The sequence below is a fragment of the Mirounga angustirostris genome, unplaced genomic scaffold (assembly GCF_029215605.1).
Source record: "Mirounga angustirostris isolate CCGP_5_RB_7025 unplaced genomic scaffold, mMirAng1.0.hap1 SCAF_5, whole genome shotgun sequence".
Classification (NCBI taxonomy): domain Eukaryota; kingdom Metazoa; phylum Chordata; class Mammalia; order Carnivora; family Phocidae; genus Mirounga; species Mirounga angustirostris.
In genome coordinates, this window is record NW_026991713.1 from 162,790,494 (window position 1) to 162,814,253 (window position 23,760).

A 23,760-nucleotide genomic window follows, 5' to 3' on the forward strand; every position below is an offset into this window, starting at 1 on the left:
GCTCAGGTCATGATCCTGGAGTCCCTGGATCGAGTCCCGCATCGGGCTCCCTGCTCGGCGGGGAGTCTGCTTCTCCCTCTGACCCTCCCCCCTCTCATGTGCTTGCTCTCTCTCATTCTCTCTCTCTCAAATAAATAATAAATAAATAAATAAATAAATAAATAATAAAATTTTGGGGCACCTGGGTGGCTTAGTCATTAAGCGTCTGCCTTCGGCTCTGGTCAGGATCCCGGGGTCCTGGGATTGAGGCCCATATCAGGCTCCCTCCTCAGTGGGGAGTTTGCTTCTCCCTCTCTGCTCCCTCTGCTTGTGCTCTCTCTGTCAAATAAATAAACAAAATCTTTTTAAAAATAAAATAAAATCTTTTAAAAAAAGAGGGAAGTGTATTAAAATCAGCTTCCTACTTTGAAATACGCAAATCAGAGAGACTCATTTGGATGGAGTGTTACATATGTGATATGTCCACAGAACCCAGGTGGTGCATACATGAGCACTCATTGTAGGAATTCTTTGAACCTCTCTGTACGTTTGCAAACTTAAGTGTTGGGGTAAAATATATGTAGATTGCGTCATACAGTAAATGAATGAATGAATGAATGAATGAGTAAAGCCTTAAAGACTAGGTAGAAATCTGCTGAAATACTTTCTTTAAACTCCCCTGCTTATATTCCAAAGTGGGTTTATATTGCTCATATAACAAGAGAATATTTTTTTCAAGCAGAAAAATGGCACAGGAGTCCATTGATAAAATTGATAAAATAGGCATTTATTCTGAGGACGTAACACCATGAAGAAACTTCCCAAGGCCAGCCTGGGAGTGGGCGAAAACTGCTGGCTCGCTCGAAGGGGAACGGGACCTCAGCACTTCTCTGCACCCCGCCGCTCAGGGAAGCCTGGGCCAGAGCTTGCTCGGGCTTGCCCGCCTGTCATTGCAGGCCCGGATTAGTGTGTCCCATGTCCCAAGAAGCCAGAACGTCAAGACAGGTGACAAAGGAAGTCGTGTAGAGGCAGGGCCAGGAGCCCTGACAGGGAGATTCCCAGAGTGTCGGAGATACAGGCAGCGGCCATGGCAAATTCCCGGTGCTCATCACTTGTCTGCAGAGGGCAGGAAGCAGGGGTGAGGCTTCAGTCCTAGCCGCCCCGGCCCAGGCCTTCCCCAGAGAGGCCCCCCGCGCCCTCGCCCAGCTGGCGCTGACCTTCAGGGCGATGTTGTGGAAGGTGTTCACGTAGGCAGCACCTCCGAGGAGCCCCTCATACAGAATGATCAGGAAGACGAGGTAGATGCTGGGAAGGAAGCTCAACCACACGTCCACCAGCAGGAAGGCCAGGTTGAGGCACTGGGGATGCAGGTGGAGGGGAAGGCTGAGCCTGGGACCAGAGGCTGTGATCCCATCCAGTGGCCCCTGGTTCTGGGAGATGCTGGGGAGAGGGCTGACAGAGCCGGATCAAATCCCAGCACCCAGCTGGCCTACCAGACCCTGGGATCTGGGGTAGGCCTTCTCCCTATCCTGTCCCAGCACCCTAGACGTTGTAGGTCTCTCTCCCAACCTCGCCTTGGCTCATGTCGCTCCTGGAACGCTATTCCCCTTCCCTCACTTGGGATCTCCTGGTCACCACTGTTTGCAGATCAGCTTGGATCAGGACCCCTCCCCTGGGCTCTCATGCCTCCTCCCAAGGGCTCCCTGAAGAGAGAGGCCCACCCCTCTCCCGCCATTTTACCAGACTGAGACTATGGGTGTTGATGAGCAGTTCTCAACTGGGTGTGATTTTTGCCACCCAGGGGACACCTGGCAATGTCTACAGATGTTCTTGGCTGTAGCAAGTGGGGAGGGAGTGGGTAGAGGCCATGGATGCTGCTCAATTTTGCGGTGCACGGGACAGCCCCACAACAAAGAATGATCCAACCCCAAATGTCAACAGGGCAGAGGTGGAGAAACTCTGGCTAAGGCATTCTCATGTCTTTAAGGAAGACTCTCTGACCCCACCCATGGGAGTAGGTCCCTCCTCTGTGCCCCAGTCCTTCAGAGGACCCCAGTGTCCCAGACCTGAGCGCACAGGGTTGCCTCCCCAGTGTGGAGGCCGCCATGGCGGTTCACATGCTTGATGTACACAGAGATCACCTGGGCATCTCGTGCCCCACATAGGCCTTGCCCTCGAACGTTCTAATTCATTAAGTGTGAGGTGAGCTCAGAGATCTGCACTTAAGAAAACACATCCCAGTGACACTAACGTGACTGGCGACACTCTGCCAAGGCTTCTGTCTGTAGCATGAGGCCAGACACTTTCTGTAATGGAATTCTTTCTGTAATGATTATAAGCTGCTAATTCTATGGAGCAGCCTTGGTTAAAATCACAGCAAAAATCCTAAGCTCCCCATTTCAGTGGCATCTAACAAAGAACCCCGAGTTCAGAATTGTTGACACAACGATTTGGGGCTTTTGGGGTACAAGGCCCTGGGCTGGCAGCACTGCTCAGATATAGAAGGAAGAAAGCTCAAGGACATTCACAGGGCGCTGTCATAACACTCAGGTGCAACCTACACTTGGTCTGTATCTTATCCTAGAATTGCAATCAGTTTATTAAAAAGGACTTTCCTGGGGCACCTGGGTGGCTCAGTCGGTTAAGCGTCTGCCTTACTCCAGGGTCCTGGGTTCGAGCCCCATATCGGGATCCTTGCTCAGCGGGGAGCCTGCTTCTCCCTCTCCCTCTGCCTGCCACTCCCCCTGCTTGTGCTGTCAATAAATAAAATATTTAAAAAAAAAAAAAAAGGACTTTCCTTGACTGATGAAAGGTTTTTTATTTATTTTTTTTAAAGCAGGGAGCCTGACGAGGGGCTCGATCCCAGGACCCTGGGATCATGACCTGAGCTGAAGGCAGACGCTTAATGACTGAGCCACCCAGGCACCTCTGGAAGGTTTATTTTGATAGTTACCTTCAGGGGCTATAGACTCGTGACCTTGAAACAATGAAGGCTGGTTATGTGAAGCTACTTTGGTTAGACCGTGGGCAAGAATGGTGTGTTTGTTCACTTAACGCTGGAATACTTCTGCCACGGCAAGTTACATTTGCTCACCAGCCCTGCGGTAAATAACCTGTTGGCTACAACATTGCTGATTTTATCGTAATGAACCATCCAGAATAAAAGAACAGTACTTTTTTTTTTTAACCCATGGAAACATTATTTGAAAGCCTGTGTCTCTGCACAAGGCTTGTGGAAATAATCATTAAGTAAGTGCTTCTCGTGGATTAAAACACTTCTTCTCATCTCTATTTGGTACAACGACCCTGAGAAGTAGATATTGGCCATGCCTGATTCATAGATGAGGCAATCTCGGCTCAGGCTGGTTCAGGGACCTGCCCTAAGTCACACAGCTACAGAGGACAGAAGCTGGGATTTGCACCCAGGTTTGCCAGGCTCCCGAGGCCACACATTTTACACAGAGCCAGAGGCCTACTGGCCTCCTGTCCCCTGGGCTCAGAACCTGACGGCGAGCAACAAACACTTCCTGCCGATGGAAGGAAGCCTGGGGTCTGGGAAGCTGGGAGCCAAGGTGGGAACAGAGGGAGGGCCGGGCTCGGTACCTGCAGCAGGGCCAGGACCCACGTGAAACGGATGCGACAGCAGTGGAGAGAAGAGCGGGAAACAAAGACGCCAGCCTGGTAGAGCATCTGGTACCTTCGATGGGGGCAGGAAGGGTGGAGGAAGCCCCTGTGGGTGGCTACTCAGCAGGGTGGCCCCGGCCGCCCCCAGGCCCTAGCATCAAGGGGCCCTCCCAGCCCCCTGCCCATCCTGCTACCCAGCCTCTCACCCTTCTTACCAGCGATACTGCTGAGCGTGACTCAGGGACGTGTTCCGGAAGAACAGGAGCTCAAACTGCAGCCAAGGGCAGACAGGGCAGATGGTCGGAGACCTTCGGGGCCCCTGCCTCGACCACTACTTCCTCCCCGCCCCCCCCCCCCCCAGCAGCTCTCACTCACAAGCCCCTGATTGATGAAATACTCCGCAAAGTAAACCAGGACCAAGGGGACGATGTAGCGCAACAGGCCCTGGAAGAGTCCAAAGATGTTAAGTGGAAGGCTGGCAGGTGGGCACTGGCCACGGCGGGGAGGGGGCGGGTGTCGCCACAGCCACCGTCCATACCTTGAACACAGTCCACCTTTCCTGAAGGGAGAGGCTTGAGCTGGAGTCTGCAGGGGAGCAGGGAGGAAAGGGCAGGTGAGGTTGGCACACCCACTCAGCAGAGGGGTGCTGGTGGGCAAGGGCCAACCATATTCACACTCTTAGTGTGAATGCACTTAAATGCCACGGGATTGTACAACTAAAAATGGTTAAGGGGCGCCTGGGTGGCTCAGTCGGGTGAGCGTCCGACTCTTGATTTCAGCTCATGTCATGATCTCGGGGTTTTGAGATCGAGCCCTGCGTTGGGCTCTGTGCTTAAGATTTTCTCTCTCCGGGTGCCTGGGTGGCTCAGTTGTTAAGTATCTGCCTTTGGCTCAGGTCATGATCCTGGAGTCCCGGGATCGGGCCCCACATCGGGCTCCCTGCTCGGCGGGAAGCCTGCTTCTCCCTCTCCCACTCCCCCCAGCTTGTGTTCCCTCTCTCGCTGTCTCTTTGTCAAATAAATAAAATCTTAAAAAAAAAAAAAAGAGAGATTTTCTCTCTCCCTCTGCCTCTTAAAAAAAATGGTTAAATTGGTAAACTTCATGTTAGATATATATTACCTCAATTAAAAATAAAAAGGAATTAACTGGTGGGATCTCTCCATGGCTCTTGTACAGTTTGATAGCTACATATCTCCAACAGAGCCACACTGGCCCCTTCCTTCTGCTTCTTGAACATCCAAGCTCCTTCCCATCGCAGGCTCTTAGCACTTGTTGTCCACTCGGCCTGCAACCTGACTCCCTGTCACTCAAAGTTCAGCCCAATGACCCCTCCTCAAAAAGGCCTTCACAGACCACCTCCTCTAGGTGGGACCCTTCTCTATTTCCCTCAGTTCCTAGCAGCAATCCCCGCTTTATGTCCGGCCAGCACTTACCAAGGCTCGAAAATAACATGTTTCCGATTCAGCTGCTTGTTTATGAATCTGCCCCCTTTCCTCATCTCAGCCACCCGGTACCCACAGTGATCATCAGCACATGGTAAATACTCACTGAGCACTTCTTTCTTTTTTTAAAGATTTATTTATTTGAGAGAGAAAGAGAGCGAACGTGACTGGGGGGAGGGGCCGAGGGAGAGGGAGACAGAGAATCTCAAGCAGACTCCACACTTAGCATGGAGCCCACTGTGGGGCTCGATCCCACAACCCTGAGATGGTGACCTGAGATGCAATCAAGAGCCGGACGCTTAACTGACTGAGCCACCCAGGCGCCCCAGTGTGTAGTTCTTAAATAGATGAATGCCGCTGGTTCTTACCATAACCAGCACTGCCATCCACCTCCCCTCCGGACTGTGTCCACCATAGAGAGGAAAGGCTAACACCGGTCCAGAGAGAGAGTGACGGCTCCGAGGGACTCCTGGGTTTCCTACCTGGCTTCGACTCTGGGGCCCCACTGCCAATCAGGGGCTGTCGTGCTGATGTCTCTGCCTCTTCCTCCCCTCCAGGGTCCTGGGGCTCGGGAGATGTGAGCAAAAAGAAATAGCTAGGAACAGGTGGGATGAAGATGAGACCGAAGCGCCTCTGTAGGGCTGGAGAGGCCGCTCCCTCCCAGGGCAGCCCCCCCTCATTTCCACACTCCTCGCAGGCCCCCCGATCCTGTGCCGGAGAGCTCTAACTGAGGAAAGGTGCTTCCTTCCTTAGAGTTGAAATTTGTCTCCTTGTTGTTTCTACCCATGGACCCTTGTTTGGATTTCTGGCTCACACCAAGCAAGCCAGCTCTGTTTTCTTATCATTGTTATTCTTTTTTTTAAAAAGATTTTATTTCTTTCTTTGACAGAGAGAGACACAGTGAGAGAGGGAACACAAGCAGGGGGAGTGGGAGAGGGAGAAGCAGGCTCCCCACAGAGCAGTGAGCCCGATGCAGGGCTGGATCCCAGGACCCTGGGATCATGACCTGAGCCGAAGGCAGACGCGTAACGACTGAGCCACCCAGGTGCCCCTTGTCATTGTTATTCTAATGATTATTACGTGTTCATCCTGTGCTGGGCCAGAACTTTCAGTCTCTTCTATAGAGACCAGGTCTATACTCAGCCATGTCTACACTCCTCCTATATAAATTGTTTGCTTATTATTATTTTCCTTTAAATCGATTCACTTTCTCTACATGGCCTTGCCCTAAGCAATAATCTGTGAAATCACAGGTTTGATTGGCTAGTTAACATTTTTTTCCAATACCCTCAAAATTAATCAAAGAAAGTCCACCCCCGTCCCCTTCTATCACCTCGCGATCCACACTACCAGATGCTTCACACACATCACTTAAAGGTGTCCCACGGTACGCGGCCAACAGGTAGCAGCTCCAAAACTCAAACCAGGCCTCTCTGAGTCCAGAACCCACATCCCCTCTTAACAAGGCTGCTGGGACCTGAAGATCGGGAGCACGATCTAGGTCTCTCCTCGAATCCCTCATCCTCCCAGCCCCGGCAGCCTACCTGGCCAGCAGCAGGGCGGGGATACCCAGCATGGACAGCAGGGTGTGCTGAGGGGAGAGGCCAGCCTGGGTGAGCCCCAGATAGGACAATGCTCCCAACAGCCCTGCTCCCCCGGTTCCTGAGGACCACCAGGAGATCACAGCCCTGAGAAGAACACAAGAAATGAGGAAGGACCAAAGCCAGCACCAGGGGGGTCCTCTTCCCCGCTCCCGGCTCTGCCTGCTTACCTGGGGTAGAAGGCAGTGAGCGCGAGGAAGGTGACCTCCCCCAGACCTGACGAGATGCTGGCCAAGACCACACCTGGGGGGAGGACAAGCATGGCAGTGGCCACACCTGGCCTCCCCGATCGCCCCGATCCCCTGAGGTGTCCGGCCATGGCCTCCTCTGCATCAGCTCAGAGCAGCGAAAAACAGATCCCCTGGACGGGGGGGGCTTCAGATCTGAAGGAGAACCAACCCGCTCCCCTGCATGCCCTCTCATAGGGAACGGGACCTCCATCTACCCAGTTATCAACTCCGGAGCAAGAACTCATCCTTGACGCCTCAGCCGCCCCCGTCACGGCTTGGTGACTCTGCTCATCTCAAGCTCCATATACTCCATCCATTTCCTCCTATCCCTGCCCCCCACCCCCGACCCCAACCACCACCCATCCTCCAAAATGACCTCATCTCCCATCTCCTACTTGTGACAGTCCCAGCAGGCTTCTGAGGCTTACAAAAACAATCCCTTTCCTCTCAGAAGTTGGGGGAGACTACCCCACAATGCTCTGTTTCCGTTCCTCTGGATTCCCCACCTGACACAAAACCTCACACTCACCACATAGGCTGGTCCCCACTGAATGAGAAAAGGCCACCAGGATGAAGCTCCCAGCAGCACAAATCCCACTGACGAGAACCCGAGGGCTGAGGGTGAGAGGTTGGGAGGGAAGAGGAAGGTCGGCCTCCGCCCACAACTCCCCAACCCTCCCACCACTTCTGTAGCCCTCCTGGCCTCCCCGCTCTTCAGGCCCCACCTGACCTTCCTCCCGCCACCCCCACTCAGACCTGTACGGTAGCAGATGCAGACCAAGAGGAGCCAGCAATTTGATGACGAGGGTGGGGAGGATATCTGCCAGGAGCACGGCCTGGAACAGAACAGAGTGAGACCCCAGACGGTCCCAGGGACAAGCCTCCCAACCAAGTGACCGGGGGAAGACAGACACCAGCCAGGTCGACCTGCTGCAGACACAGGCTCTGAAGTCAGACAGATCTGAGCTCAAATCCCAGCTCTGCTGCTCCTTGGCTTTGTGTCCAGAGCTTCAGGTCCCTCATCTGGAAAATGGGGGGTGGTTACAGCACTTAGCTCATAGGACTGACATGAGCCAATGCAGGAAAAGGCTCAGGAAATGGTCTTAATTATTATAATCACGGTGGTCGCAGCTGGGTGCTGAGGGACGGGGCGGGGGTCGGGGGGGACCAGATGGGTACTCACAGCCGTGGAGACAGAGTTGCAGTCAAATCGAGATGAGCTATTGTGGGGGGTGGGCGGTGGGTCTGGGTCCACCTGATGACAGAGGAAAGTCTTTCACCCAGGGAGGCAAGAGGAGACACAACCTGGCTCCAGTCCCAGCTCAGCCCTAACTTGAGGGATGGCCTTGGGTCAACACTGGCCTCTTGGGACCTCAGTTTCTCTACATGCATAACGGGGAGGTGAGGTTACTGTAGAAAGCTCAAACTAAGGACCCAAAGGCCAAAGATGGCCCCGTAAATGGGCTCTACTTGGGTAACACATTCAGGAGCTTTCATTTTCAAAAATTTGGGCTTCTAAATTTTTACTTTCTGTCTAGAACGATGTACAGGTAGGAGAGTGAGCTGTAATGCTCCCAAAGTGCCTTGTTTTCTCTGATATAAATATTTTAAGATTTTTTTTTTTTTTTTTTTTTTTGCGAGAGAGAGAATGAGAGACAGAGAGCATGAGAGGGAGGAGGGTCAGAGGGAGAAGCAGACTCCCTGCCGAGCAGGGAGCCCGATGCGGGACTCGATCCTGGGACTCCAGGATCATGACCTGAGCCGAAGGCAGTCGCTTAACCAACTGAGCCACCCAGGCGCCCCTGATATAAATATTTTATAAGGACCTCTTCCAGCGGATGCTTGGGTGTGGTTACCACTTGGATTTTAGGGATTGGGTGTATATGCAGTAGAGCTATGGTCTGGAAATGGGTCTCTCTCCCCTGAGAATGGGAAAGGAGCTTCACTTAGAGATCTGTGAGGGTGGGGTTAAATCAAACCCCCGATGTGACCCTTTCCTCTTCGCCCTACTCCTCTTAGGCCCCTCGGAGGACGTCCAGTTTTTTAAAGCCCCATGGCTCCAAGCCTGGTCTCATCTGTTTCCCTGCCAGGCTCATGTGTGGACCACCCGAGCCACCCCTGACCTGAGGATTCCAAGTAACTGTTTTATGTAGACACGCAAATATGTAAATGCCAACGTTTTTAAATAATTTGATCAAGTCTTTGTAGCTACTCAGCCAAGAAAAAAAAAAAAGGGTTTCCAGAAAAGCTGACCTTGGACCAAACTCCCTGTTGGATTTGCAAGGTGGCAGCTGCACTCCTTTGGCATGTACTCCCCCCACCCCCTGCCCTGCCCCCAGCTCATCACAGACAAGAGGGTCTCAACTGGAGGTGATTATACCCCCCAGGGAACATTGGGCAATGTCTGGAGACATTCTTTTTTTTTTAAGATTTATTTATTTATTTATTTGAGAGAGAATGAGAGACAGAGAGCATGAGAGGGGGGAGGGTCAGAGGGAGAAGCAGACTCCCCGCTGAGCAGGGAGCCCGATGCGGGACTCGATCCCGGGACTCCAGGATCATGACCTGAGCTGAAGGCAGTCGCTTAACCAACTGAGCCACCCAGGCGCCCTGTCTGGAGACATTCTTGTCTCAACTATAGAACAGGGGATATGCTGCTGGTAGAGAACAGGGGTGCCGCTAAGCACCGTACAATGCACAGGAAAGCCCCACAACAAAGAATTCTCCAGCCTAAAATGAACAGCGCTGGGGTTAAGAAACGCTGTCTTAGGCCACGGCCCCACCCGGCCAACATCTGAGTTTGTATACGTGGCACCAACTGATTCTTAAAAACCCTTCCTGCTCTGTGGTCTGGGAGACTGGGAACTTTAGTCCCCTTGGCCCACCCCTTGGCCACCCCATACCATGAGTTTTTCAAAGGGGTCCCTGCTCTAGAGTGAGTCCCTCATCTTCCCATAAGGACTAAACATGGTGGTGGCGGTAGAGAGGGTCACTTACATGGCTCTGGTTCCCAGATGCCCTCTGGTGGCTAAGGATGTCATGGGCAGCACTGAGCATCACCACGTAAGAGAAGTTGTTGCAAAGGCCCAGGAGCCTGGAGTGAGCAGGATAGACTTTTTTCCCCTTCCGTTTTATTGAGATATAACTGACATATAAGAACAGATCTTAACCTCCTTCCAGGCTTACAATCTAGTCACAGTCCTAGCACCAAATCTCTCCTTCCTATGGCCTTCAATCAGCTCCCTTGTTCTTCTCTCTCACCAGACCCCATCTCCATTTCAGTGTTAGGGCTAGAAATACAGGCTTTGGGACGACAGACTTGGGTTCACATCTCGTCTCCCCCAGGAAGAGAAGAAAGTCACCCTTGACTCTCTCCTCCAAGCTCCCACCATGGTTCAGTTCCTGGGGCATTTCTCATCCACTGATCCACTGTCTCTGATGCGCTATGGAACAGTAGAAAGCTCCTGGGGCTTGAAGCCCAAAGGATTCTGCCACTTCCTACTTGAGTGGCCTCGGGCTACTCATGTGTAAATGGGGACACAGGTTTTCCTTCTCACTACCTCACAGGGTCTGTGGGGATTAAAAGAAGATCCTACCAAAGCCCTTTATGACCCATGAAGGATCTTTTTTTGCTTACTCTCATTTCCCAGAGCTGCACTCAGTGATGGGAAAGGAACTGGGCCCAGTGCCAGAGATTTCATGTGCTCTTTTCACAAGCCTACGAAGTGGTCCCACCATTCTTCCCATTTTGCTGCAGGCAACCAGAGAGGCTCAGAGAGGCGACAGGACTCTTTCAGAGTCACATGGGAAGTCACTTCCAACCCAGTGTGCCACCGAAGCCCTCGATGTTCAGATCAGCGCTAGAAGGATTTCCCAAGGCTCAATATTGGAACGATTTGAGGAGGTAGATGGATGGCCTTTCAAAAAGTGGGGATGCGTTTATTAAAACGTGCATTAGGAAAAACATTGGCTTCCCATCTAGAGTAATGACTTAAAGTTTTCTTCTAAAAAAAACACGTATTTACAAATTTGGTAGTAGGATCTTGCCCAAACGTGAAGGTGGGAAGTAAATGAGTGAAGTCTTGGAGGTTTACACGCTGCCTCAGGGCAAACCAACTGGTTCAGTAAATATTTGTGAATGCAGCTCCCTTTTCGCAGCTCAACTCTTTCTTCCCTTTTTCCTCCTGTTGCTTCCCAACTCTTCCCACCCCACTTTTTACTTCTGCTGAACTCTTCGGGCCACTCACCAGAAACCCATCATGTTCCTCCAAAGGGCGCCCCGACGGTCCAGCAGAGGGGGCAGAGGTTCCGGGGTGCTCTCCTCCCCTGAGAGAGCGAGAAGAGAGCATGACCCCCACCCCACTCGCAGGTGCACGAGGGCCCCACGGGTGTCCTCCCGGGGCCGAGCCAGAGCCCGAGCCCCGAATCAGGTGGGTCGCGGGGCAGTGGCGGTCACTCTTAGGAGGGTGGGCGGGAATACGCACCCTCGGAATCCAAAAGGCGCCGCCGCGAGCCCGCACAGCCTCCCATGGCATCAAGTTCAGGTCCCGCGAAGGGTTCAAAGTCTGCGAGAGTCCAGAATTGGCTCCGACCGGGCGGGTGAGGGTCTGCGACAGATGAGAAGGATCAACGCCCCACTGCAGGTCCCGGCTCCGGCTTCTCCGCTGCACTCGCGCCGGGCGACCCACCACGTTACCCCGGGGCTCCATCTCGCGCCCTCGCACCCCCCACCACGCCCCACCCGTGGGACTCTGCCCCAGCCCCCTTTAAAGCAGGGGGCTCCGCGGTCTGTACCTTTAAGAGCAGCCGCAAGTTCGGCCCCGAGGTACCGCAGGTTGGCGGGTCACGTGACAGCATCCGCGGTGCTTTCATCACGTGCTTGGAGGTCACCACAACTTCCGGGTCCTCTCTCTGTCTTGGCTTCAGGCTTTCCCAGCCTCGGGGCGGGGGACAGAGAGAGGCCGGGAGAACCCCGGAACCGCTGGTTTAAAACTGGAGCGGGCAGGATCAGCAAGAAGAGCCGTGACGTTAAACTAGCGGCGCTCAAGGTGTTGGCCCTGTCGTGCCAGGACTAGTCATGGCAGTGAGCGGCTTCAGCTCCTTTCGCGGCCCTCAATTGCCAGAAATAAATATGGCCACCCGGCTGCTCTAGTCCCCGTTTCTGGCTGGGAACAAAGACAGCCAGCTCAGGGCATTCTTATTCCTCTCTGTTGCCCTTAGATTGCTTTGAGAACTGAAAATCAAGATAACGCTCACTTAAGAGGATTTCTGTCTATTGGCAATATCCAAAGCATTAAAGAGATCACTTTCCCCTAATTATCCCAGAACCAAAGAATAGCACAAATAGTCCAACCCCTGGTTTTACAGATGAGAAAACAAAAAAAGGAAAGTTGCTGGTGATGATACAAGGTTAGCCCTAAAGCTGACCTTAGAGACCCTTTTAACAATAGGGAATAGAGCACCAGAGGCAGGTGTGCTCGGCTCAGCAGGCTGCGGCAGAATTCCTGCCTGCCTCGAGAATGCTTAGACCAGACGATTCTAAGGTCCAAGAGTCTCATTCTGTGATCTCATCTAGTTCCTCTAATTGGAAATTTGGAAAGTGGCGATCAGGGAGGGGATTGCGGGAAGAGGTGTAGATCAAAGGCATTTCACATAGTCCAAAATAAGAAGTGATTATTCTCTTACCTTTCTCTAGGTGGTAAAGCAGCATCCTGAATTTTCTTCAGTGAGTCCTTCCCCTGCTAATCTCTTCTATGGGCTTCCACCAGCTGGTGCCCACCTCTACCAGCTCTTTCTCACCACCAAGTCCTCAGATTGCTCTTTGAAATGTGCCCCCTTTGGTCTGCTTCCCAGGTTACTCAACCAGTGAAAAATGGTGTCCTACTACCCGTGTGGGACAAACTGAGCAACATGTCATACATGGCCTGTGCCTTCAAGGAACTCGCAGGAGGGTGGGAGGTAGACACAAATAACCACAATACAAAGCTTAGCCAAGTTTTGTTTCGCAAGAATGACTACGGATGAGGGAATGGGCACTGGAGCCACCAATCCAGCCCCTTCTTCCCTTTGAGGAAGCATTAATGACCCTGAAATGAGAAGCCAAAGCTCTTACCAGCCCCTCTTCACTCCTACTCTTTGTCCCTAGGCAAAACAGGAACCACAAACCCCAGCTTCCTCTCACAGAGTGGCTGTGGCTTAGGGGGAGCCGGAAATGGCTGAGGTGTGAATACAAGACCTGAGTCACTTGAGTGCAGTTGCCACACGCCCCCTCCCCCCGTCCCCAATTCTGAGGGCTCCTGCTCCCATGTTTTTCTTTATGGCCTCCCCCCTTGCCCTTCAGCTCCAAATATGCACCTGAGTCCCCTGTGTGATGCACACCCATTTCCCAGCCAGGGCTGGAAGCTGCTCTGTGCACTGCGGAGGGTGGGCAGGGCCTGAACAGGGGATGCGTCAGGGAGACACAGGGGAAGAGGAAGTATCTTGGGCCCCCGGGGAAGACTGGCTTGTCTCGGTGGGTGGGGACGGTCATTTGTCAGCTTTCTGGACACACAGACAGAGACAGACAGGATGGATTTCCTCCGGCTACATCTCCCTAGGCTGCATCAGGCCTTGCGGGGAGCACTGGTGAGAGGGGCAAAGAGATGTCAGAGACTTTCACCCTGCTCCCTGGGGCCTCACCTCCTTCCCTCCTCCCTTTGAGACTCTCCTCAGACTTGACATCCCTTTCCCAGGATCAGGTAGCCTCCTAGCCTGATCGTTTCTGGATTTCAATCCCCATACCTCCATAGACACATCAATCTACCCCTAATCTAGCCCTTTCTTCTTCCTTCTGCAAATCCAGTTTTCTTTCCCCTCCCAGATCCCAGAACCCCTCTTCTGTGGCCCGAGTTCCTCTGGGCCAGGGTCCCAAGAAGGAGGGCTGGGGGAGAGGGCCTCCCCTTAATGCCTTTGTGCCCTCCCCCCCTTCTCTTCTAGGATTCCCTCAGCTCCTTTGTCTCCTACCTTATGGAAGCTGAGGTCCCCACTGCAGAGAGGAAGGAGGCGAGGGCAGCTGAGGAGCTGGGGGAGGTGGCTGCAGGAAGGCCAGGGAAGCCTGAAGAGAAGGAAGCCCAGGAGGCCTTGGAGGGCCTTGGAGGCAGCCCAAATCAGGAGGCTGGAGGGCTGAGAGGGCCCGGGGAGGCTGGAAGACGCCAGGAGGGAAGTTCAGCAACAGAACAGACCTGGGGTTGGGAAGAAGGCAGTTCCCATGGGTCTCAGGCAGACAGACAGGACACTGGGGTCTGGGCAGCAGCCGAGGCTGCCAGGTGCCAGGAGCCAAGGGCCCACTTAGAGGCCAGAAAGGAGTCCAAGGCAGGGTCTGAGGCTGGTCGAGACAATAGCAGTCAAGCCCGGGAGAGTCAAGGGCCCAATGAGCAGGAAGTGAACAGAGAGGAGACACCGAGAACCTGGGAACAGGAGGAGGAGGCGGAAGAGGGCAGGGAAAGAAAACCAGAGGTGGCCAGGAAGGTGGAGTCAGAGTGGACCTGGCACTGGGAGCCTGAGGGGGAGGTAGGTGCTGATGGACAAAAGGTAGCAGGGGACAGCAGGGGGTTGTTAGAGCAAACGGTCAAGGAGACAGTTGCAGAGGAGATCCAGGGGTCTGGAGCCAAAGAGACCGGGAAGGAAGAAGAGGTGATGGGGGTCCTAAGGGGTAGCCAAAGCACAAGGGCACAGGAAGCACAGGAGTCAGGGACAGAATCTGAGGATGGGACAACCTCAGGCAGGGAGGAGGACGGGACAGCCTCAGGCAGGGAGGAGGACGGGACAGCCTCAGGCAGGGAGGAGGATGGGACAGCCTCAGGCAGGGAGGAGGACAGCAAGGCCTCAGACAGGGAGGAGGACAGCAAAGCCTCAGACAGGGAGGAAGCCAGGACAGTCTCAGGCAAGGAGGAGGCTGGGACATCCTCAGGCAGGGAGGAGGACGGGACAACCTCAAGCAGAGTGGAGGATGGCACAGCCTCAGACAGGGAGGAAGCTAGGACAGTTTCAGGCAAGGAGGAGGCTGGGACATCCTCAGGCAGGGAGGAGGACAGGACAGCCTCAGGCAGGGAGGAGGATGGGACGACCTCAAACAGAGTGGAGGACAGCACAGCCTCAGAGAGTGGGGAGGACGGCACAGCCTCAGGCAGGGAGGAGGACGGGACAGCCTCAGGCAGGGAGGAGGACGGGACAACCTCAAGCAGAGTGGAGGATGGCACAGCCTCAGACAGGGAGGAAGCCAGGACAGTTTCAGGCAAGGAGGAGGCTGGGACATCCTCAGGCAGGGAGGAGGACGGGACAGCCTCAGGCAGGGAGGAGGACGGGATGACCTCAAACAGAGTGGAGGACAGCACAGCCTCAGAGAGTGGGGAGGACGGCACAGCCTCAGGCAGGGAGGAGGACGGGACAGCCTCAGTCAGGGAGGAGGACGGGACAGCCTCAGAGAGTGGGGAGGACGGCACAGCCTCAGGCAGGGAGGAGGACGGGACAGCCTCAGTCAGGGAGGAGGACGGGACAGCCTCAGGCAGGGAGGAGGACGGGACAACCTCAAGCAGAGTGGAGGATGGCACAGCCTCAGACAGGGAGGAAGCCAGGACAGTTTCAGGCAAGGAGGAGGCTGGGACATCCTCAGGCAGGGAGGAGGACGGGACAGCCTCAGGCAGGGAGGAGGACGGGATGACCTCAAACAGAGTGGAGGACAGCACAGCCTCAGGCAGGGAGGAGGACGGGACGACCTCAAACAGAGTGGAGGACAGCACAGCCTCAGAGAGTGGGGAGGACGGCACAGCCTCAGGCAGGGAGGAGGACGGGACGACCTCAAACAGAGTGGAGGACAGCACAGCCTCAGAGAGTGGGGAGGACGGCACAGCCTCAGGCAGGGAGGAGGACGGGACAGCCTCAGTCAGGGAGGAGGACGGGACAGCCTCAGGCAGGGAGGAGGACGGGACAACCTCAAGCAGAGTGGAGGATGGCACAACCTCAGACAGGGAGGAGGCCAGGACAGTTTCAGGCAAGGAGGAGGCTGGGACATCCTCAGGCAGGGAGGAGGACGGGACAGCCTCAGGCAGGGAGGTGGACAGCACAGCCTCAGAGAGTGGGGAGGACAACACAGCCTCAGGCAGGGAGGAGGACGGGACAACCTCAAGCAGGGAGGAGGACGGAATAGCCTCAGGCAGGGAGGAGGACGGGACAACCTCAGGCAAGGAGGAGGACAGCACAGCCTCAGGCAGGGAGGAGGAGGAGGAGGATAGAACAGCCTCAGGCAGGGAGGAGGCTGGAATAACTTTAGTCAGGGTAGAGGCCAGGACAACCTCAGTTGGGAAGGAGGGTGACCTCTCAGGAGCCAGGAAGAGAGAATATGGGGAAGTCTCAGGAGAAAGGATCTCAGAGGGCACTGGGAGGGCCTGGGCATTCGAGGAGGCCTCCAGGGGAGACCAGGAGGAGGAAATGGATGAGAATAGAGAGGCTGAGATGAGCTTTTCCCCCAAAGAAACCCAGTCCCTGGGAACTAAGGGCACAGAAGAAGCAACTAAGGACCAGACAGCAGCGGGGGAGGCTGCAGAAGGCCATGGGTCAGAGGGGGAGGTAGGGGAGGGCTTTGAGATCCAAGCAGATCAGGAAGGGAAAGTGGCTGAGGGGAGGCAAGCCTCAGCGATCAGGACTGTTCCAGCCAGTCCGGAGGAGGTGGTGGAGGCAGAGAGGACCAAAGAGGAGGAAGAGGGTTGCTGGGCCTCAGAGGCTGAGTTGCCCAAGGACGACATGACAAATGAGGCTGAAGGGGATGCTGACCTGGAAGCAACCCTAGAGACCAGCAGTCCTGAGAAGGAGTTCGGCGGGGAGAGGAGTGAGGGGGAGGCTCAGACAGGCGGAGAAGCACAGAGGGTGGAGTGGGGTGGCCTTGAGCACGAAATCACTGAAGGCCAAGAACCTGAGCTGATGGCAGGCCCCCAGACCCTGACAGAGCAGCCCGAGGAAGGACAGGGGGGTGAGGAAGAGCTCTGGGGTGTTTCAGCTCTGAGCAAAGAGGAGATGGAAGGGAGCCTGGAGGAATACCCCAGGAAAGTGGGAGATGTAAAGCCTGATGCCCCTGGGGCAGAAGTCTGGGAGAACCAGAGAAGGGATGTGGAGGGAGGGGATACCCAGGAAGAAAAAGCAGATACTGAAGAGGGGGAGGAGGAGGCTGCAGGAGGCCAGGCCCCGAAGGAGGCCCAGGGAGGCCGAGAGTCTGCGCTCCCAGATGTCCCGGAGGCAGGCGGGGAGTGGAAGAAAGCCCAGGACGCAGGGTACGGGGCAGAGGAGGGAGACACCCTTGGAGCAGAGAGCCAGGAGCTGGGTGGAAGGCATGGGGCAGACGCAGGGACAGGTCAGTCGCTGGGAGAGTCAGATGCTAGAGAAACCGAGGATGCGGAGGTGGAGGCCACAGTGCCCTGGGGGGCAGACACAACATCCAGTGGAGACTGGAGGCTGGAGGAGGCCGCTCGGAGCCTCCAGGACAGCGAGGACCCAGGGGTCAGTTCTTTGGCTGCTGAGATAGTGAGGGATAAGGTAGCTCTGGTTGGAAGGGCTGCTGGAGCTGGGGGAGGGCTCGAAAGAGAGGCTGGGGAAGCTGGGGACTCCAAAGGGAAGCAGGAGGCTGGGGGAGGCGTGGAGCTGGTAGAGGCTACATGGGGAGAAAACCGAGGTGGGCCGGAGTTTGGCCTGGCGGGCTCTGCAGACGAGGAGGTGGCTGGCAGAGGGGGCCAAGCCGAGGCTTTGGAGGCCAGAGAGGGTGAGCCCGGGGGAGAGTGGGTGGAGGTCAGGGAGCCTGCGGCGGCAGAAGGAAGCTGTGAGATGGGTGGCTTTATCTCGGGCTCCCAGGTGGCGAAGGCAGAGGGCACCGTGGCCACAGTGGAGGCCGAGGGGCTCCCAGGAGGGCAGACGCTGTTGGAAGAGGAGGCTGTGGGATGGCAAATGAAGGAGCAGGGGCGGGGCAGGGAGGGGCAATGTGGGGACCACCACCCCGAGGGAGAGGCAAGAAGGCCCCTTGATGTGGAGGATGTTGCGGTGACTGAAGACCGGAGAGCACAGGCCGAGGAGATTGTTCCCGAAGGCCCGGAGGACGTCCAGGGCCCGGAGGACCAGTCAACACACCAGGAGCCTGCAGAGGCCGAGCGTGGGCCCCACGGGGAGACGGCAGCAAGTGCCGGCCAGGGTGCGGGCACCAGCTGGAGTGAGGTGAGAGCCCCAGCTGGGGTCCGGGGCTGGATAGAGCAGAATCTCGAATCCGGCCCCACGGTACTCTGTGCCCCCTGCCCTGCAGGCCCTGCTCCCTGGGTCTCTCCTGGACGTCTCTGTGCCCCGGAGCCGTGTGCTCCTGTCTCGCAACTCCTCACTGCGCCGCTCCCGGCCCTCTTTCCGACGGACCGGCGCCCCTGAGCAGCAGGGGGAGCCTCCTCGCCCCCCACCCGAGGAAGAGATGTCAGCTCGCGAGCAGAGACTTCTCCAGCCAGAGGAGCCCCCAGAGCCCAGCCCCCCAAAGCCTGAGGGGACCCCACTGCCAGCCAGGAGAAGGCCGCTGGGACATGGGTAAGCCCAGGGTGAGGTGGCTGGGCTGGGCTGGCCTGGGGAGGAGGCCTTGGCCGCCTGGAGACCAGCTCCCCTGACCTCTGTCCGTCCGCAGGTTTGGTCTTGCACACACCGGCATGATGCAGGAGCTGCAAGCCCGGCTGGGCCAGCCAAAGCCGCAGGGAGGGCCCTGAGCCCCCGGGAGCCCGACTCCAAGTGAGGCTCAGAGGGATCCTCCAAACCCTGCGCGGCCTGTCTCCCTCTGCCACTTTGGACATACCCTTTCCACCCTCTGGGCCTCAGGTTCTCAGTGTGTCATTCTCGGAACAGACCGAACCAGACGCCTGTGAGGACCATGAACTTGAGGAGCATGACTCGGCAATGTGGCCGACAGACTCCCTGCCCACTGGGACCGCCTCTCACGGCCTGTCCTGACCGCCTCTCTCACCTGTCTCGGCCGCCTGGAGGACCAAGGGGACGAGACAGTTCTTCCCGCAGCCTTCCCTCCTGGACTGCTCCCAGTCCCCCACCCGGGGCCTTCTGGAAAGCTGTGGAACAGCACCCAAACCTCGGGGGTGGGAGCTAGCCCAGAAGAAGGGGGTCAGCAGGGCCTACAAGCCCCATTTGCAGTGGGAGGTGGGTGGGAAACAGATGGTCAGCGGCCCTGAGCTTTCAAAAACTCACAACTCTGCTGGTTACTATGGCACCCACCGGCCCAGCAAGCCAGAATGGAGGAAGGTACCCAGGAGCCCCCAGAATTTAGGAGCAGAAAGGGGCCCAGGGTGGCCAGAGGCTACAGATTCTTGTCCCTTGGGAGTCAGGTACCCCTTCTCTGAAAAGAAGCTGAGGCCGAGGGAGGGTGAGAGTGCTTTATTGGGCACCCCGCACGGTGGCCTAGCCCGAGGACAGCTAGCAGGCTCTGAAACAATAAATAAACCATCATTTCCCTAAACAATAAATAAATATCCAAGAAATAAATATCTGCCAGGGACCGGAGGGGCCTTAAGTTATTGGGTAGGGATCGGGGTGGGAGCCCGGTGGAGTCCTGCCTGGCTTAAGGCAAATGAGCTGGGGGCTGTCTCGTTGCCCAGACCCCAGTCCTCAGGTTCTGAAAGGTGAAGGGACAGGACTAAGAAGTCATCCCATCAGGGCTGGGAGCTGAATGTTGAGCACCCCAAGGGTGGGGCTGGGTTTCTGGCTTGGGAGAGCAAGAGCAAGTCCCTCATGGCCCGAGCCAAGACAAGCTCCAAGGAATGCAGCAACTGGTAGGTGTAGAGGAGCTGGGGCCAGGACAGCTGTGCTGACGTCTGTGAGGGGCCACCCGGAGCCCGTTCGAGCAGCCCCTTCCTCTCCTCATTCTCCTCCTCCTCGGGGAGGTTGAGTCCCGCGGCCAGCACCTGCGAGGAGACGCCCATGGGTCAGACAATGGCCAAGCTGAGACCCAGAGCACATCCTGGTTCTTTTATGTTCCCAGCGGTACAGAATGACATCAGAGACCACAAGGTCATGATTTCCCTGGATAGCCCCTACTTTAGATCTTCCATTATGTCATCACCTCACGCGTCCCGCCTGATTTTTTGGTTCAAGAAAACGGAAGTCACAGAGCAAGATGCTGCTCATGGAGGTGGCACACTCATCCAGGATTGCCCTGGGCATTTGGGACCCCAGAAGTTCTTCTCTTAAGGGTCATTTTAGGATCTGAAATGGACAGAAAGGTGGTATAGCTAGTTTTCATGCTGCTTGCATTTTCTGTTTTCCTTTTGTTAAGAGGAAAATGCCAGTTTCCCTTGGAAATGTTCGGGAGGGCCTGGTGATGTGAGAGGCTGAGGGAGAAGGGAACCAGCTTTGTTACAGGGTCTGTTGATGCCAACAGCTGTTCCGGGTGCTTCAGAGCTGTTCAGACCAAGACCCCAAGAGAAGGCAGAGATTCAGGGGACAGAGCCACTCCCCCCACCTCCCTCCAATACACCGAGGGTCTAGAGCATCTCCCTCCAAACTTACCCAACCTGTAGGCAGGGGGTGTTTGTAAAAGGGAGCCAATGAGCTTCAGTTTTTTGTGTTGGTCTCTGGGAGTTGAGGAGGTGGGTGGACACTCTACCTGGAAGCGGAGATGCCGCTGCAAATCCCGGAGATCCAGCCTCATGGTCCACAGCTGCATCTTCTCTGAGCTGGTCCAGCCCCTCTGGCCTCCCAGGCCTCCCAAGAGGGCATGGAAGGGGCGAAGCATCATGGAGAGGAAGCAGAGTCGTTCTGGGTCCTGTGGGAGGGAGGGAATGGGTCAGGCAAGGCTCACAGGCTAAGGATCAAACCCAACCCCATGTTCACCATCCTGTCACTCTCTGTCCACAGCCCCACTCTATCCCCTTCTTCACCATCCCCTTTCCTGTCCGTCGCCTTGCTTGTGGTTTTATCCTGTCTCCAGCCTCCTTCCAACCCTAGTCCCACTCCTAATCCCAACCCCATCCCTCCTCCATAGGTGCAGCCTCATTCTCACACCACTCCTTTATTCCAGCTGAATTTTTATATCCGATGACATACTCAGCCTCATCCAGATCCGATTCTTCCACTCTTCCCCAAATCCATTTTCCATTCAATCCCCGACTTCATCTCCATCCACCCAGGGCCAGCCTTACTGCTAGCTCTCCTGCCCCACCCCTCTGGCCCCCAACTCACAGAGAGGCTGTGCCAGGCCTGGAAGGTCAGGGAGACGTTGGGGAGCTGATGTCCCAGGGGCAGGAGGTCCAGGCTCACTCCTGGCAGTTGAGATTCAGCCTATGGGGGCAAGGTCTGTTAGTGGGGACCAGAGGGAGTGGGGATTTGCCCATCCCCAAAACCAGTTGCATTAGGGTGACTCACAAAGCGGTGGGCCTGGGTCCGAACCTCGGAGAATAGCTTCCTGGCGAGCTGCAGGCTGACCTTGAACTCCCTCTGCAACTCCTGCAGGCTCAGGGGGGACCTCCCTGGCGGTCTCGGGAATCCCCAGACACCAGCTCGAGCCAGGAGCAAGGAGAGCAGCAAAAGGCCGAGCCCTGGAGAGGGGCGCGGAGTTGGTGGGCCAGATGAGGGGAAGGCTTGAGAAGAACTCACGTGCCTTTTCTAACCTGCACTATAGGCAAGCCCTGTGTGCCATCTCGCTGACCCCGCACAACCACTAATAAGATGGAAGTTTTTGAGGACACCATATAGGATCTCTGTATGAATGAAAAGAAGATACCCCTTCTCCAAGACAGACACAACCTTGCTCAGAGTACCCACCTTTGCAAGCAAATCTCAGGCTGGATCTTGACCCCCACCAACTCCCTTGGCCAAGTGTCTTTTTCAGTGAACAAACCACTCAACCGTATGTGGTAGCCTGGGTGCTATTATCCTGTGCATTTTGCAGATGAGGAAAATAAGGCCCGGTGAAGTTGGCCAAATAGCTAGAGAGTGAGGGAACCAGGACTGGATTCCAGATCTGCCCAAAGGCAGAGCCTCTGTGCTTCCCCCAGCGAACTTAGAGGAGGCAGCCACCTCCCCCGGAGTGGGCACACTGTGTTCTGCTGAGGATTCCTTGGGCTTAGCCAGGCGGCTCTGATGACCTGAACTAGAGCCCCAGAGGTGGGCAGGCGGTGCTGGAGGCTCTATCCCAGGGAGTCAGAAGGACAGGTTGGTCCAGCCACCACCAAGGAAGGTGGGTCACTCTGCAGTGTTGGAAGAACAGGGGGTGCCAGGAAGAGGAGAGCCCAGAATGGGAGGCAGAACCTCGGTTTCTCATTCAGGTTCTTCCCTTGAGCAAGTCATCTCTTATCTCTGTGCCTCAGGTTCCCATCTGTAAAATGGGGGAGTCAGACCAACTGATTTCTTTTCTTTCTTTCTTTTTTTTTTTTTTAATTTATTCATCTGAGACAGAGAGATACAGAGAGAGCGAGAGCATAAGCAGGGGAGAGGCAGAGGGAGAGGGAGAAGCAGGCTCCCCGCCGAGCCAGGAGCCAGACATGGAGCTGGATCCCAGGACCCTGGGATCATGACCAGAGCCGAAGGCAGACGCTTAACCATCTGAGCCACCCAGGCACCCCAGACCAACTGATTTCTGAAACTACTTCCTGCCCTATATTTCCTGGACAGAAGAGAGAGAGGCCCTAGAGTGGGAGCTCTGGGAAGAGGGCAGTGTTTCCTGGTTTCTCCATCAGGGAGAGGAAATCTAGCAATCACTGGAGTTACACAATTCTCGAAACACAAACCAAAACTAGGCTGTAAGTCTATAAGTCTGTTCCTGCTCTCCCTCCTCTCTGTGCCATTCTTGATCTCTAACCCCTGGGCTCTGCTCCCAAAATTGTCCTGTAAATAAAGACTAAGGGGAGCTTCTGGGTACTTCCATTCACCAATGTACTTCCAGAGGTGGGGGGCAGTGCCTGCAACCCCCAGCATTCAGGCTACCCTGGCTTGGGGACCACTCTGGCATCCCAGAGACTTCAGACGGTGGGGGGTTCCTCTTAGCTCTACTTTGAGGGAAAGTGCATGCCCCCAGGCTCTGGTGGATATTGCCCACCCAGAATTGAGCTGAGCCATTTCCTATTGACCCTCTGCTTCTTGTCTGAGCTCTGGAGCCCCAGACCCTTCCCGTGGCTTCTCCCTACCCTCTGTACCCAATCCTGGGTCATTGGCCCTGGCTCTGTCCCCATCCTCCAGCCCTTGGTCCTTACTCTGGCTCCTCTTCCTGTGGCTCTGGTTCCAGCCTCTGACTCTTTGAGTCACCAACTGCAGATTGGACCTCCTTCCGAGCTACAGACCCTTGACCCAGTTAGGCTGTTGACTCCTTGGCCCCAGCCCCACACTCCAGCCAACTCCTCCTGCTATTGCTTCCTCTACCAGCCCCAGTTCTCAGCCAAACTGGTCCCTGCTCATTCACTCCAACCAAACTCTTCATTTATCTGCCTGGTCCTGGTCCTGGTCAAACTGGCTGCCCACCTCTCTCCCTTCAGGCCAGTCAAGCCTTCCCATCCTCTGCCCAGCCCTGGCCGAACCATGACCCCTCTGCCCCTGGCCCCCATTCATGCCAGACTCATTCCCATTCTCCTGTTGACTGTATCCTGTATCCTCAGTCTTGGCCAAGTAGTTGCCCGCTCAGCCCCTGGCCCCCATCCACACCCGTCAAGACCTCCCATCCCCTGCCCAGTCTCAACCAAGCTTGCCACCCCTCCACCCCCAGCCCTGGCCTCAGACTCACGCCAGCCAAGGTCGCCTGCCATCTGGCCCAGAGCGGGGCCCAGCCTGTGTGGCCAGCCATCTCCCGGGCAGGGGTCTTATACTGGGGGCTGCGCCGGTTTCACTTTCCGTCCTGCT

The 23,760-nt window shown here is 55.7% G+C and overlaps 3 protein-coding genes across 6 annotated transcripts; 1 reads left to right on the top strand and 2 right to left on the bottom strand.

Annotated features, from left to right (window-relative positions):
- Positions 1-745: 745 nt before the first annotated feature.
- Positions 746-12,824, bottom strand: CLN3 (CLN3 lysosomal/endosomal transmembrane protein, battenin). Of its 3 annotated transcripts, none has more exons than XM_064592939.1 (17): positions 12,562-12,824; positions 11,671-11,868; positions 11,361-11,483; positions 11,124-11,202; positions 9,874-10,021; positions 8,060-8,131; positions 7,633-7,712; positions 7,406-7,491; positions 6,817-6,889; positions 6,590-6,733; positions 5,528-5,640; positions 4,142-4,188; positions 3,979-4,047; positions 3,819-3,874; positions 3,583-3,676; positions 1,197-1,337; positions 746-1,095 (listed from the first exon to the last, which is right to left on the bottom strand). In XM_064592939.1, the coding sequence occupies exons 3-17, from the start codon at positions 11,404-11,406 to the stop codon at positions 976-978; spliced, it is 1,368 nt and encodes a 455-aa protein (XP_064449009.1). In that variant the 5' UTR covers positions 11,407-11,483; positions 11,671-11,868; positions 12,562-12,824; the 3' UTR covers positions 746-975. The 3 variants fall into 3 exon arrangements, with proteins under 3 accessions (XP_064449009.1, XP_054363554.2, XP_064449010.1); XM_054507579.2 differs by having other exon boundaries at positions 9,874-9,970; positions 12,562-12,818; XM_064592940.1 differs by lacking the exons at positions 7,406-7,491; positions 9,874-10,021 and having other exon boundaries at positions 12,562-12,822.
- A 33-nt stretch (positions 12,825-12,857) lies between these two features.
- Positions 12,858-19,427, top strand: APOBR (apolipoprotein B receptor). 2 transcript variants are annotated; one of them, XM_045875252.3, is made up of 5 exons: positions 12,858-13,500; positions 13,852-18,108; positions 18,194-18,459; positions 18,554-18,654; positions 18,769-19,427. In XM_045875252.3, exons 1-4 carry the CDS (start codon positions 13,444-13,446, stop codon positions 18,630-18,632), a joined length of 4,659 nt encoding a protein of 1,552 aa, XP_045731208.2. In that variant the 5' UTR covers positions 12,858-13,443; the 3' UTR covers positions 18,633-18,654; positions 18,769-19,427. The 2 variants fall into 2 exon arrangements, with proteins under 2 accessions (XP_045731208.2, XP_045731207.2); XM_045875251.3 differs by having other exon boundaries at positions 18,554-19,427.
- Positions 19,428-19,453: 26 nt separating this feature from the next.
- Positions 19,454-23,666, bottom strand: IL27 (interleukin 27). Its single transcript, XM_064590322.1, has 5 exons — positions 23,645-23,666; positions 21,295-21,467; positions 21,112-21,210; positions 20,537-20,695; positions 19,454-19,835 (listed from the first exon to the last, which is right to left on the bottom strand). Exons 1-5 carry the CDS (start codon positions 23,664-23,666, stop codon positions 19,584-19,586), a joined length of 705 nt encoding a protein of 234 aa, XP_064446392.1. The 3' UTR covers positions 19,454-19,583.
- Between the last annotated feature and the right edge of the window lie 94 nt (positions 23,667-23,760).